Here is a 16,546-nt window from a genome sequence, read left to right as displayed (position 1 = left end):
GTTATTTATTTGCATGTCTTTATTGGTATCGGCAGTAGAGTACTTCAGTCTTGGGGCAGGATTGGAGAGGCATAAAAAAGCAGAAAATTACCCTGTCTTCACAGAATGTTATTGCTCTCACTTGCTGAAAACCTGTGGACAAGGTAAATATGTAGTACCCTTCCATACTCTCCTGTTGACAACCTGAGCTCTATTTTTCACAAAATAAAACTCTCATACTGTTTTCTGACCAGATTAACTGGTCAGAATTTTTTTTTTGCTCTGGCATCTGCTGCTAATAAAATAGTAAGTAGTGTGAGAAAGTTACCTCTGTTAGGATTTTTCAAAGTTTTCTTAGCACAGCTAAATAAAGATAATTTACAGATCAATATTTACATACAGCATTCAAACAAAAGCTTGACTTCAAGTATAGTTAAAGTGAAATTTCTTAAGGCAACTATTAGGTTGAAGGAATAGGCAGATGCACTTGGGTCTCAGTATTAAGGTGAAGCATTCTGATTACAGAATAAAATACAGGAAACTGAGAAACTCTGAGTTCTTTGAGTTCGGAAAAAGTTATTCCTCCATAAACTTTTATACTTGAGTTCATAGGTGAAATAATACAAAAGAAATTAAAATTATGCCCTTTGAAGTTTGCTCTGCAGTTTTCTAAAATAATCTATAAACTAGGATACAGAGTCTCAAAACTAAATGTTCCAATTCTAGTTTACTTGTTGGAAGTGTACCAGTGCTTAATAAATGAAGTGAGTTAACTGTTTCAACACTTATGCCTAAATTTGGCTTTACCAACCTGCCCAATCCAGCTTTTTGGTTTTTCACTATTTTATCAAGATCCATACTTAAACAATGTAAGAAACAGTGATGTGAAAAATCATACTGAGTTGGACAACTGATAACTTCAAAACCAAATACAGTATATTAAGAATTTTTTAAAATTAGAATTATTGACAAGCTGAACTATTTTTAATGCTCTAAGCCTGCCATGCCTCCTCCCCACAAGTTATCTGGGAAAAAAATACTACTAGAGAAGAGGCATTTTATAAGCTTCACCCTTCCCTATGTCTACGTATAACCCTGTTCTAAGAAGCTGACTCCTCACTCCTCTTCCACTGTCTAATCCAGAGCAAAAACTATGAAGCAGTTAACTCCTTCAAGGCAGCCACTTGATGTCACTCACACTAAGACTCAAATTCATGCCTCCTGCTCTACAAATATTTCATGTATCACCACTTCAAAATTAAACAGCGAACCTACCTACACCTTATATGCTGAATTTGTTGAGTATCTAGATGTAAAAGGTCATCATCCAGACAGACGATTTGATACACTGAAGATAGGCATCGTGAGAAGCTCAGTAAGACTTAAATCAGTAATTCAGTTTGATAAACATAAGATTTGAAATTCAAAGACTTGAAACACTGTCAATTTATTTTGCTGTTGAGTTGAAGTGAATAACGAACACATGAATAATTTGTGCTGAAAAAATTAAAACTAAGATCGAACAAGGTGGGACAAACCTAAGCTGATACAGAATTTCTCATGAAATATTAATTTCTAAACAAATTCTCAGCAAGTTTTCAACCCAGGTGTTAGACTAGCATCATAAGAAATCATGGGTTTCAGGAGTTCAAATTAATTTGCTCAAAATAAGTTTAACTATCCAGATGGTCCTCACAGCAAACAACAATTCACTCCCCTCAACTCTACCTTTGAGAAGTAATATAAGTTTGCAAGCTAACATATCGATTCTACTGGAGGAAAGGGTACAGAAAGAAAACTTTGGCTAAATTTCACATGTGTAAAAAAACAATTTCCATTTCAGTTGGAAAGTAAATCTTGTTTATCCATACTGCATAGCAAACATTAATTTTATCTGTTAGATATTACATGCTGCAGGAGTGTGTATTCTCTACAGATCAACATAGGTATTTTCCTCAGAGCATAGAACTAACAACATTTAAGTCCATTTCTCAAAGGTTAGAAATTCCACACTTAATTTTCAACCACAGTGGGAACCTGAATTCAGTCCTTCAATCTATTAGTTAATAAGATTTTTTACTTAATTTTTCAAAAGCATTGATACCTTGGTGCTCAAGCAGCATTGATGTTTTTACAGTGAAGAAATGTGGAAACTTAATCTGGTCTGGAGTTCTTCAGCAATATATATTGTCATTACATCCATCTAAGAAAAGGTCATCGGGCAGCTAGACCTGACTACCTCTTTGGGTAGAAGAATAGAGGACCTTCTTCATGATACACACCCTTACCACCAGGTATTTTACAAATAAGTATCTGCTCAGTACATTTAATGAAACATGAAGTAGAAAAAAAGACTCACTGATGGTCTTATCACTGTTTTAGACTTTTCCAGTTCAGGGAGATTAATAAGCACTTTAGAAGGTGTACTTGAAATATTTCATCTAGTAAGCATTCAGGAACCGCAATAGCAGAAAAGGCTAATGCAATGGCTTGAAAAAGAGAACTGCAAATTCTAACAGTTTTTATGCTTGAACATTAAATGTCTTGAATTTCTCAGCTACCAGCTACTCATTGGTGCTGCTAAGCAGAAAGTTTTCTAAATCTGCTCATACCAACATTTAATACAAAATTAATTTAAGCCAATGTTTTCTCTCTTGGAGCACAATGAAACACAGTCACAAAGTTTCAGTCCATCTTTCATACTCTAAAGATAAACAACCTTGTGACATGCTACAGTAAGTCTCACAAACATACTATTGTTAGCAAACGGCTTAAGCAGCCTACCAGAACTACCTCCCCACTCAGTAAGCAACAATGAGCTTCAAAAGCAAACAAAAAAGTCTTTTATATAGCAGTAGACTAAAGTTAATCAAAACGACTGCTTAGTAAAGGAAAATTTCCCCTCTCAATTTTATTCAAACAGTATGTCAGTTCTAGAACCTAGCTCTCAAAAACTGTTTTTATCTGGTAACAACAGCTTGTTCTGAGAACTTTTGCTTCAGTTTTGGTAACCTGACCAGGAAAGTTCCTTTAAAAAATTCAGAGTAAACAGACAATAAATAAATAATTCAAACTTTTCCATGAAATAGGATATTTTGCCTCACAAAACTCCATCTTCTCCTACTCTCAATCAAGCACTTAGATGTAAACTTCCACTAGAACTGAAGAAAGTTGAAGAATGGGTGACAAGTTACTTAAAACTAAGGATCACTCAAGTGTTGTCCATACAGAATATTGCACTGGAAAAAAATGCTAGTAACTAACGATTTTCTGAGATTTGATATACTTCTAACTTGAATCCAAGCTATTGTTACCAGACTGCATTACCTTTTGTTGCTCTCCTCGCCTTGTCTTGTCTTGATCATGGTATTTAGTTGCATGCTACAAAAAGAATGCTTTTAAATAATTTATTGCTTTAATATATTAAATGGTTTGATGGTTTATTTAGAAATAAAGTGTCATAATACTTCCCAATTCATTTAAGAAAGGAAAAAACTGCTATTTTTCTTAAATACTGTAAACACTATAGAGTCAAAACGAGTATGCAGGAAAATGAAAAATGTCAAATAGCCATGAAACTGCAAACTACACATACTAAAAAGCCATTGAATTCAGAACAGTCAAGTTCAGTGTTACCACATTAGGACAGTAAGATGCAAACTGAACTATTCCTTGTCAGTTCACCATGTACAGAAAGAGTTTTACTTCAACTTGCTACTTGTGGACATCCTTTTCTCCAATTTATATAACAATCAACAACACATGACTCACTTTCTTCTAGGAAGGAGCAGAAAGATAACGAAAAAAAAAACCAAAAAGAAAACAGTACTCTTTATCCCCATCCCAATACTAACTAAATTCTGAAAAAAATGGGTAACGGAATCATCCAAGAAATCACTCATTCCACTCCTTTAAATGTGAAGACCAAGATCTGGTACAAAGTCAGTCCACACTGAAAAAAAGAAGCCTTTAATTGGAAAAACTGCATAATTAATCAAACTTCTTCACAAAGGAAGGCCACTTTTGGAATGCTAGAATTCATGCTCCTCCACGCTCTCCAACAAGCTGAAAAGGGGGCTAAGATGACTTAAATGTATCAGTAATACCAGACAGAAAACAAAAAAGTAAACAGATAACCTCATGATAGGGCTTGGGCAGTAAAGCAGAAGAAAACCAATTTTTCTTCTTTTTGTAAGTGACACAGAAAAACAATTCCAAATGTAAGCACACAATTACAAACTCTAAACTCTTTACCACTCAATAGCTGCTTATTAGAAATAGGTGGTTCCATAACTTTGCCAGCTCAGAACAATGCAACAGTTAAGGACAGCCTTAGCAGAGGGAAAACAACAGCATAAACAAACTTCCCTTTGATGCTGTGCAGAGCAGAGCTTAAGACAGGATTTGGGTTTTTTTCCTCATTCATTTCTGTATGGTAGCATGCAATGACCCAGCCTGCATTTCTGCTTATCTGGACTTAAGTTCTGCATTTCACCAACTAAGTAATTCACCAAACCTAGTATGAATTTCAGCCCAGGGTTATGAAGTTCGGTGTCCTCACAACACTACAGCTCATGATTCCAACCCCTGTAAAACAGTGTTTGAAATCCCAGTTCTATCCAGAACTTGTTCAGGGTATCCTGTTCGTCATTTTTCTCTAGGATTGCAGTACAAACAAATTGCAGTATTTTTGTCTCAAGAATACTTAATGGTTAACTGTTCTTTCAGTAGACGAAATAAAACCCAACAGAAAAGCTGAAAAACTGGAAAACACAGTGGAAAACTGAAACAGGTTACCCAGGGAAGTTGTGGCTGCATCATCCTTGGAAGGCTTCAGGGACAGGCTGGACAGGACTTCAAGCAATCTGGTCTAGTGAAAAGTGTCCCTAGTGAATGGGAAGTGTCCCTAGTGGGTGGGAGGGGGGACTGGAGCTAGATAATCTTGAAGGTCCCTTCCAACCCAAAGCATTCTGTGATTCTATGAAAAGAATCCTGGTTTTGCAACATAATTTTCTATTGTTATTGTATTTCTGTATCAAAGCAAAGGCTATAAATGGACTACTACCCTAAACGTGGCAATTTTTATTAGAGAAACATTATAAAAAGGCAACACTTTAGATTTAAGAGCATGTACTGCTTATGTTTAGGATTGCCCAATAAAAAATGAAAGCAACTGCATAAGCAATATTTCAAGAAGCAGTATTTCAAGGTAAAAATACATACACCTACTTCGATATCTATTGTAATTTGTATTCCTGTAACACCTATATAACCCAGATGCACAGTTGCGTTGTGCTAGGTATTTTACTCAAACTCAACACCATGGAGCAGCAATTTTGTACCTCAAAACAAAATAGATGTTTCACGTGCTATGTACCTTAAAAGTACATGACCTTCAAGCCCCTTAGGTAAAATTAAAATAATTGGGTTCATTGGAAGACATAATGAATAGATAAGGAAAACTGAACCAAAATGCTGATGTAGAGCAGGGCCTTAAAAGACAAGAATAAAAAAGCCAGTAATCAGACATAGTAAAAGCAACCAGATGATGAAGGGAGAGGAGCCTAAAACCAGAATGATAACCTAAGATAATTTACTCCAAGACTAACAGCTTTAACATCTAGGACAGATAAGAAACAATTCAATAATCAGGAAGAGAAGATGGACAAAGCCATTTATAAATCACTCAAACATAATGCAAGCTTTTTCTTCTTCAAGCTAGAGAGCTCAAGAAAGGTTCGCAGTTCCAATTTCTCTAAACTCCTGTCTATGAAGAACAAGCAAATAAATTCCTTTGAAGCATTTAACAGTTTCCATTTTGCAGCTTTTACCTATGGTAAATTCCTGGAGTACTCTAATGACTGTACCGGGAAGATTACAACCCTCTGCAAGAACCAACCGATTTCATGAGTGAGAAAGGATGCCAGAAAAAAACCAACCACATACCTTGTGTTGTTCTATTGCATCTACCCACTGTTGTCTGTGGTCTGGGTCCTGAGCTCGGAGGTACCAAACACTGTCGTTCACGCTAATATCAAATCTGCATTCATCGAAGTCATGGGGCTGCAAGAGAGTGTAAGAGTAGCTAAAATTAGCAACATGACCTATGATAGCTCACAGAATACTCTGACAGTCTAAAACACTAATTAGAAAAGCGGGTCTATATTGTCTCTAATTCATCCTAGATTCCATTTTATGTAGCTGTATCAAATAACGTACATGCACACTCATAATGAAAAATGTCAAGTCTTCTTAAATAGAAAAGCCTGTTTAATATACTCTTGTTAAATAAAATTATCACAAAGAAGTTCCACACAAACATTGACCAGAACTTCCTAGTTCAAAACAAATCCTTTAGCAAAATAACTACTGGAGAGAGCCAGGAAATATACCTCTGGGGGTAGTTTTTTTAAAATTTCAAAGCAGAAAAGGAGAAAAGAAGGTTATTGCCGTTAAGTACCGATTTTAGATGGAAGGAATACACTGCATCAGGACAGAACCATAAAAGCAGACTATAGCAAAATGAGAAGGAAGAGTGGCAACCAAAGGAAGCTGTGGCACCCTCTGCCTCAACTATTTTTATCATGTAAGACAAAACAGTTAAGACAATTGGGAGCAATATACAGTCCTTTCCAATATTACAACTCAAATGCATCTAACTTTCAATTCACATGCCTTAAATACTAAAAATCTTTTAGTAGCATTACATGAGGCTGGTAAGGAAATCACAGGGAAACAAACCAATGATTTAATCTGTCCTGTGTCCTGACAACATCATTTTAAAGCTACTCCTCAGCAAACATCCAACTGATCACACTGCCCTCCCTCCCAAAAACTATTCTTAAAGAATTGTAACAAATACAGCTGAATACCTTTATGAATTTGAAAGTTACATATGCAAATAACCATAGGAAGCTAACAGGCTCCAAGCTTTAAGATGTGATCTGAAAGGACCACAAATACTGATCTCAGATGCTAAAAGCAAATATACACATTAGTAATATCCTTTACAATATAAGAACCACCCTGCAAATAAGCAGACAACAAAAGGCGCTGTGAATCACTTGTGAAAACATTAAAAAGAAAACCTAAAAGATAGTCTCATTTATTGTCATGAACAACAGTCTAGGGGCAATGAGAGTTATTTTCAAAGAATTTGGAAATCAGGAGTTACTTACACATAATACAGAATCTTTCTTGTAGAAATATTAAAGGAAGAAGAAAAGCACTATGGAAGCCAAACTACCCAATAAAAATTAGCTAAGAAGAATTTAACAAAAGTACATGAAGCTCCACTTTTTTTTTTTAAAGTGTCATTTAGTTAAGCACCTGAACCCAAGTTCAATTTAAAGAAATTTAAATTTCCACAGAAAACAACTAACAAACAAAAAACAACAGCAACTGACAAAACTGACAACGTTAACAACTGCAGCTACTGCTTGCTTAATGCCTCACCATCCCAACTTAATTAAATTAAAACAACCCTCACAACTGGCTCTATACACTGTTCTGCCTTCACTGAACCATAGAGTATAGGGATAAGCTGTAAGAAAGCACATGTGCTGGCTTGAGTCTGGCTGGACAACAACCTGCTCTGTCAGTCCCCTCCTCAGCTGGACAGGGGAGAGAAAATATAATGAAAGGCTTGTGGGTCAACGTAAGGACAGGGAGATCACTCACCAATTATCATCACGGGCAAAATACACTCGACTTGAGGAAATTAAGGTACTACCTACAAAATCTGAGAAGGATAATGAGAAGTAAAACTAAATCTTAAACCACTTCCTCCCAGCCATCCCTTCTTCCTGGGCTCAACTTCTAATGTTCTCTGTCTCCTCCAGCCAAGCAGCACAGGGAGATGGGGAATGGAGGTTATGGTCAGTCCATCATATGTTGTCTCTGCCACTCCTTCCTCCTCATACTCTTTCCCTGCTCCAGTGTAGGGTCCCTCCAACAGCAGACAGTTCTCCACAAGCTTCTCCAACACGGGTCCTTCCCATTGGCTCTAGCTCTTCATTGACTGCTCCAGCATGGGTCTCCCACAGGATTACAAATCCTGCCAGTAAATCTGCTCCAGTGTCAGCTCCTCTTTCCACAGGGCCACAGGTCCTGCTAGGAACCCTCTCCAGGGTGGGCTTTCCATGGGGTCACAACCTCCTTTAGGCACATCCACCAGCACCGGTGTGGGGTCCTCTAAGGCTACAGGTGGCTATCTGCTTCACTGTGGACCTCCATGGGCTGCAATAGGACAACCATGGTCTTTACCACAGGCTGCAGGGGAATCTTCATTCCAACACCTGAAGCAACTCCTCCCCCTCTGTCTTCACTGACCTTGGTGTTGGCAGAGTTGTTTCTTTCATATTTTTCAACCCTCTTTCCTAGCTACCACAGCACAGTTCTTATTTAAGAAATGGTACCACAGAGTTCAAACCATCACTGCTGATTAGCTCAGCTACAGCCACCAGTGGTCCACCTTAGACCCAGATAGAACTGGCTTGGTAAGATAGGGCAGCATCTTCTCACAAAAGCCACCTCTGTAGCCCCCACCCACTTGCCACACAGACTGAATACAGGACATCAAGTCTTCTAAATCCAGACCCCTCTTCTGCAAAACACATTTGCTACATTATTATTACGTTTACCTGTTTTAGGGTAGCAAACATTCCACATCTGTGTGTCAGGCATATATGCCTAATCCCAGTAACCTGTCTGCCAGACCCTCCTTTAGCCATGTGGTTGGGGACATGCATCTCCAACAATGGAAGATTCTCCCAAGTCACCCAAAAACCAAGCGTACAAGAATTAGCTATCAAAGTCTTTCCTGCCATTACAGCATTTCTCTGCTTGATCTCTCTCTCTTATGAACTTTGGGAGGAGCTAGAAAAAAATATATGCTACATAGTTAGAAAAACCTGCCAAAATTAATCCTAAAAGCCTGCAGTACTACTGATTCCGCACTTCCATGCACAACTTACTCCACTACACAATAATCCTTATTTTTTTTCCTCCCCTTTCCATCTCTAACTTAAACATCTTCTAATGTGATTTAAGGTCATCACCTCTCCACCCTTTTCAAAGGCAGATTTACATATTCCCTTTCTTTGCATTGCAACTTTTAACACATTAGAAAATCTATGCCTCATTGCTGAGACAGGGGAGAGAAATGTTTTCCCTGTGGTCTAGCTACAGCCTTTGAACACTTTTCTAGGCCATTCACTGCATTCACACTTCTGTATTATCTATAGTTAAGAGACTAGGCCAGCCAAAAATCAGGTCTAGGATTATTATACTCAGCTCACTGTGCAGTTCCATGTTACAAAAAAAGCCAGCTGATTAGGTGGTTCAGATAGACAGTTGCTTATTTATTATTTTATTTATTTATTTATTTATTATCTATTAACAAGGCTTAATACTGCTTTAAAGGAAGTTAGGTGATACAGTATTTGCTCTTGACAGATGCATCTTACCTATTTACTATCCTTAGTACTTATTAATTGCTTCTTTTCTAAATTTTTTGGCAACTGAAATCAGACCCATTATTGCCCCCATCTTTTTTTTTTAAGAACCCTCCACCATAAGAACCCTGAATTAACTGAACATGAAAGGTAAGTTCACTAATATTTGTTTTACCAAGAGTAAATAAAACACCTGAAGCACATGTGACCTGTTCTTAACAGAGAACAAATCAAGTTGTCGATTAATCCTTTTCTCAGCCAGGAATGAGTTTACATTTCATCTTCATCGCTAAAGTGGTAGACTTCAGTAAGTAACTTTTTGGTATAATCTGTTACTTTCTCGTCCCCAGTGAACTACAGACAAGCTTCCTTGGTTTCCCTCTTGCTATAAATGCTTTTATTGTTTTTTGTAGCTACATCTAGCAGAGACCACGAGGCATTATTCACCACTTACTAAGTCTGTCCTTTTCTAATATCCTCCTCAGACTAGGTTGAGCCTCTTCTTACATTTGCTGAAAGTTTTTCCATTTCTCTCCCCTTCACTTTCTTCCTGTAAACCTTTCGTAATTTCATTAAGGGTTTTTTTTAGGTTCACGGTTTCTAGCCTAGTGTTCACTTTCCTTCTTATGCTCAGAGGCAATTATGGAACAGAACAGGTCCTAGCCAGCCACTTGACATGGTGTTGGGGGATAAATACAGATTTTAATCTGTAACAAGCTATGGACCTGTGGCCAGCATATGTGCTACTGCCCTTTCACAACCAAGATGAGGTGAAAAAGAGGAATGTTTTATTTAGTCATGCAGGGAAACAGGAAGCAAGTAGGAGTTCACTGTCTACCCTCAGCACCTAAAGCAGGTTGGAGAACTTCAGCTTTTTCATAACACCACTCCTCCCACCCCCAGCAGCCTCAAGCAGGATGCACACATCAATTGAAAGGGCACAGGGGAACAAAACCCAGACTGATATGACACTGTGAATGGGAGCACCTGAAAAACCTTTACAGCATTTTCAAAGGTGAGTTGGGCAGACTAAGTGTCTGAGGCAGAAGCAGCCTGGGTATGTGCCAAAGGCTCCTTCCAGAGCCAGCATTTAAAAAAAAAAACCAAACAAATACAAACAATCCAATCATAATTCCAGGCGAGAATATGCTGCAAAGAATAGGCCTCCAGGAACCTGAAACACCCTTTCTGTATACCTCCTCAGCTTCCTGCAAAGAATCCTGCCAAAATAAAATCAACTGCAAGTATTCAAGTGTCCCAGCTACTCTGTATAACTGATACTAGCTCTCTAAACAAGTAAGAACAGTTTACATGAAGAAACATTTACTTGGCTACAGTTACTGAGGAAGTTCATAGCCAGCTCAGGTCTCATGAGTCATAGCTGACTGCATTGCCACAAAATCCTTCCTGCTATACAGGCTCTCAAGCCTCACGAAACAAGCTTCAGAACACTCTCTGCTTGAAAAATACCAGTTCAGGTGCTTAAGGCAAATCACACAGAGAAGCTTAAGTGTTTTTATATAGTTCATAACCTTCAAGAGTACTTCAGGGGAGGGGAAAAAGCCAACAACAACAAACAAACAAAAAACCCCACCTCAAGCAAAAACTTCTGCTTGCTCTCTCACTACTACTCTCAGTGGTATTTATTCTTTTCCTGACAGATGAAAGCTGGAACAATTAATAGTAGATCCAACTCAAGTATGAACATCAAAACTATTGAAGTGTACTTGTGCTGCTGTTCCATTACAGAAGTAAAATTTCTCCACGGTTAGCTTATTACAAAATTTTGATCGTTTTTTGTATTAAGAAATCATTGAGCACAGCACTTGAAAACAAGACAAGCAATAGAAACCTACAGAAAAAAAGAACCATCACTTTTGAGTTCTCTCTCAGACACGGATGTCACTAGCATAAAAAGCAAGAGACTCTTATCTAGCATAGCTCCACAAGTTTGCAGTTATCAAACACCACCATATACATCTATGAAGGTAACTGCCATTTACAAATATATACTATAAAAACATATCAACTGAGTGAAGGCAAGCATTGTACTTACCTAATTCAGAAGTAAAAAGATATTTATCCCTGAATCTGTTACATATCATTTTTTAATTGCCTTTTTTGTGATGCCAGGAAGTAATTTCTTTTAATACACGATTAAGAAAAACTTAGTGTAGCTCCACATTGATTTTTGCCCTTGGTTAAAAGTGAAAGCTTGTTCAGCTGGTAAACATAATTATTGAATGACTGGAATATAGTCATACTCAAACCAGATTCCAAAAACCTCTAATGCAAACTCTCATTCATCATGCTAGAACATCACATTATTTATTTTTCTGTGGACTGAGTTATCACAGCCATAAAATCTTCTAAGAGAACTATATTAATAAAAGAGTACTTTTATAATGAAGGGAAATATTAAATACTACCTGGTTTATTTCCTCTGATAAAGTAATTGCAAAATTGTGAGAAATCATTGCTCTAGAAAGGGCATTTTGTAAATAAATGCCTTTTGGTTTACTTATCTAGGTTTTACAAAATTCTCTTAAGGGCAAAAGCTGGAATGATTTGAATTTCTGTGACAATCAGTTAGCTTTAAATCATTAGCAAAGAGTTTAGTAGTAACTTTAAGCTAAAACATGAAACCTGATGTTACACCCCCTCCTTGTCTTAGTGCAGCTCAAAGCAAATTCTTTTTTTCCAGGTAGGCTTGAGGATGGTATAAGTCCAAAGACACTTAACATAAATTACATAAATTTTAATTTTTTTTAAAATGTTCAGTTGTCAAACTGAAAGGTTTTTCTTTAAGAATGGCATAAACATCTATAGAGATTAAATCAGAATACCCAAAGCTATTAAAAATGCTATTTCTCTGCTTTTAAAACAAACAAAAAATGCCTTATACAAGTAAAACTGACTTAACATAAGAATAATATTCCTATATAAATTTTGCACATATTCCACTGATGCAAATGACATAACCCATGCTTACTTTTTTTTTTTTTTTTGCAAGTAGGATGTATATAGGAACAAACCACCCAAGATCACTTATCCTCCACTCAGAATATGAGTTGCTGCCTTTTGTATTTTGCTTCATCCGCTGGGACAGTACCAGGATACCACTTTGCAGTCTATTTGAAACATCTTCACATTGACAAGCCTGAAAAAATCTTCTAAATTAATCTACCAATTACAACTTAAATACTTCTTATAAAAGTGAACACAGAAAGTTATACCCTGGAAAATACAATGTAAGCCAGGCTATCATAACCAATGTTTGCCAGCTCGACAGAGCTGAATATACAATCTTTTCCCACATGAACCGTGTCACTTTCATACAAAACAAGGTAAAATTTATCCAATGGTCTGTGGTTTAGTTTTTCCATCATCCCCACAGAACTCAGGAAAAAAGAACCCTTATGCACCATTCTGCAACTTCCTGAAATCCTCCAGTTACACAGTACCTGAAGAAACTACCACTTCCTCTGTAAAAAAGGAGTTCAGAGCAGTTGCCATGTAACAAGAGCTACAAGATTTGCCTGTATGATTTCATAGGTAATTCAATAGGTTCTGAACCTGGATATACTCACTCAAATGTCTATAAATCCTCTATTATCTCTAATTAACAAGGGGAAACTGAGAAGATTGTTACAGGACAGCATGTACAGGACAAGAAACTACAGAGGGACACAAGCAATTATCAGAATATGCTAAACTGCATTTATAACATGGCATTACTTTTGAAACAAGATAGAAGTTCAATAAAGGACACATGCAAGGGAACCTCCTCACAACAGGAGGCAGCAAACTAGATGAAGGGAGATATGTGTATTTGATAATGCAGGAAGCAATGGACAAACACTATAGAAAAACACTATAGCATGTTCACTATTTCCAGTAAGCAGTATGTATCAAAATAAGAAAAACATTGCAGTTATCAAGAACTGAGGCTAACACCGGTGTGTGTTTTAATTGAGAGCAAATAAAGAAAGAATCTGATGCCAAGAAGGAAAAATTATATTAACATTTTCTATATTATGTTGAGATGCTAGCAAAAACCCAAAGACAAAAGTTTACCTTAAGATTTGTGCTGTATGAATGAAGGAATTAATTTTAAAAGTACACGAGAACTGCATTTTAGCTCTCATGTAAAATGAGTTTGGAATTAGCAAACGATGTGACTATTCAGCTAGAAAAAAAGCAAGTGAAAAACCTCAGCCGAGTTTAAAGAAGTGCACATCTTAAAATAATTTTTCTAAAGCATTTAATGACAGATCCAAACTGCAGAGGAATTATGTCCTCTTCCTACAAAATTTAAAATGGCTGAAAACATGATAACTTATGAAAACTACTGAACAAAAAAGACAGAGAAATTAAGTACTACAGAGATTATTTTGAAGTTGTATTCTATATGGTGAATAGTTATTAAAACCATCAATGGAAAAATCCTCTCAACTTAATCAAAATACCTGCTTTACCAATGAATACTATGCTTAGTAAGAATTCTGTCAGGAGATAGGTCTGAGTCCTATTAAACACTAAAAATAAGTGTTTAATGTATTTCTTTCCACAATCACTGCCCAATTTTCAGAATATAGCCTGCAAACTGCTTTATTCCAAATGGTCTGCTCCTCTTTGTATCCTTCGTAGATACAAGGAGGAGCATTATTTCCTCTGAATGAGCATCAGCACTATTTGCCTTTTGAGATGTCTTCCTTTCCCAAAGTTTAAGTACATGCAGCAAAATCCTCCCTCTCCTTAAGAACAATTCTTGTCTCTTCTTATTCTTTAAACCAAGTAGATTAATCACAAGCTATGTCTGTAATGACATCCTCAATCACTGCAGTGGCTTGACCCTGGCTGGCTGCCAGACACCCACCCAACCACTCTCTCCCTCCTCAGTTGTAACAGTGGGAGAAAAAAAGATGGAAAGCTTGTGAGTCAAGATAAAGACAAGGTGATCACTTATCTACTGCCATCATAAACAAAACAGACTCAGCTTGGTGAAAATTAATTTATTGCCTATGAGAGCTGGATGGTGAGAAACAAAGACCAAACTAAAACCACAGACACAAGGAGATACAGAACATAGACTGCGGACAGTTAATGTTTTAAGACTGATGTGCCTTTCTCACGCTCTTCCTTGCTCCAGCAGTGATCTTCACAGCTGCCATCCTTAAGGATAAACCCACTCCAGCATAAGCTCTCCACAGGCTGCAATCTCCTCCAGAACATATCCAGCTAGAGTCCTGCACAGACTGCAGTGTGGACATCTGATCTGGTCCCCTCCATGGGCTGCAGAAAAATGCCTGCTGCGCAGTGCTCTCCTCCATGGGCTGCAGGGGATCTCTGTTCGGTGCATGGAGCACCTTGCTCTTATCTAAGTGCCTGAAGGACTGTTTCTCTCACTTTTTTCTCACATACTGCTGAGCAACACTTTTGCCCTTTAATTATGCTTACATCCAGGTGTCACCACATTGGCTGCGGGGCTGAGCTGTGCCCTGCCGTGAGTCTGCTTGAGCCAGCTGGAACTGGCCATGTTCAGTGCAGGAAGCCCAACATCTGCTCAGAGACTACCCAGCAGCCCCTCCCTTCCCACATACATCTAGTCCCAGTATAAAAATCCACCAAGATCCTTTTGTCTCTATTAGTTATTGAAGATGCATGGCTTTAGAAGTATATAGTTACTAAATAAAGATAGTAGATTAATTTTGCAAGGGTTTTTTTAAATCATTCACTATCTCAGATCTAACTCTCAAGGTGGAACAACTTAGTGAAACATAATTGTTTGTAAAACATTTTATTTAAAATGTATCCCAAACCCCATAGATGTTGCAAGTTCCAATTAGCTTTAGTTATAATACTCCCCTCTTCACCCTGCAAAACAAAATGCAAGTGTATGGACATACTTGAGGAATTAGGATCTAGCCAAAATACACAATACAAAATTCTGGTTTCCCTTTTTGAATTGCACAATTCTGGTAAAACCTAACAAAAAAGCTGGACTAGGATGTCTTGCCTTTCCTTATTGTTACTCTTAATCTATAAGAACTCACTTTCTAGTTACTACCTGTATTTTTTTTTTAACAGGATTTAGGAACACCTTATTGCAAACAAGCAGGCAAGCAAGACAGATTTATGCCCACTGAAAGAGTGATGAATCTTTCACCTGGCAAAACATGAGACATCTAATTGTTTGCTCATTACTACATTAAAAGAAAAGCCCTGTAATAATGGTATATTTACTAAAGTAGAAAAATCTTATCAAGAAAATAGGCTTTAAAAGCCTATTAAATATTTTTACACTCTGCTACTACCCAAATATTCCACTTCAGGTCTTGGGTTAGGATACTTGCCTTTCAAAATGCCTTTCTGCACTGCTCTTTCTTTCAAATAACAACTTTACAAAATCTAACTGAAATAGAAGGCCCACAGCACCCATGAAAGCTGAAGCATGCTAAGTAGAACTTAACATCAGCTTGTTAGCATGCTATGCAAACTTTGAAATTAGCTCGGTTTAATGCATTACAAAGGAGCTCCCACTGGAGAAAAGCCTTTTTCAGTCTGGAACAAGCATATATTTCATGTGTTACTTTAGTAGTGAAGCCACATTTAAAAACTGAAACTTACAGATCTCAAGAGCAAACCTTATAAATCTGGTTTTCTGCACACTCAGCAGAGAGGTTCAGATGTAGGAGTGATCATATAAAAATTATTTTTCTTTTTGTTGTGGGGAATCAACTATTCTATAGTTGTATAGTACCCAATTTAGTATTTTATCCAATGATTTTCCTGTTAATATTGTGGAAATACTATGTAGTATGTCATGCTGTATTGGTTTACATGTAAACAGACCTCTGACACATGTTATTCTCAACAGCCTACTGAAAAACCAATTACTTGTAACAGCAAAATCTAGAGTATAACACAGACACACTTGAAATACCAGCTAAACTTTGGTCAAAGACATAGCATAGCACTGTGTTATTAGAAGAAATGAGAGCAAGACTGAAAGCTGCATGTGCACACAGCCATTGCCTAAAGTGATTTACCAGTAACTCTGGATACCGCTACAGAAGAGCTTCATGGATTTGTGAAAGGGTTTTAACAGA

At 37.2% G+C, this 16,546-nt stretch overlaps 1 protein-coding gene across 2 annotated transcripts in view; it reads right to left on the bottom strand.

Annotated features, from left to right (window-relative positions):
- Positions 1-16,546, bottom strand: part of CERT1 (ceramide transporter 1) — a 74,490-nt gene that overhangs the window by 43,883 nt on the left and 14,061 nt on the right. For both annotated transcript variants that reach the window (XM_051642049.1, XM_051642050.1), the window contains exon 3: positions 5,926-6,042. In XM_051642049.1, the coding sequence (XP_051498009.1) occupies positions 5,926-6,042 (117 nt within the window). The remainder of the gene's footprint in view (positions 1-5,925; positions 6,043-16,546) is intronic.

This window comes from Apus apus, chromosome Z (genome assembly GCF_020740795.1).
Source record: "Apus apus isolate bApuApu2 chromosome Z, bApuApu2.pri.cur, whole genome shotgun sequence".
Lineage (NCBI taxonomy): Eukaryota > Metazoa > Chordata > Aves > Apodiformes > Apodidae > Apus > Apus apus.
This window is presented reverse-complemented; position numbering and strand designations above follow the sequence as displayed.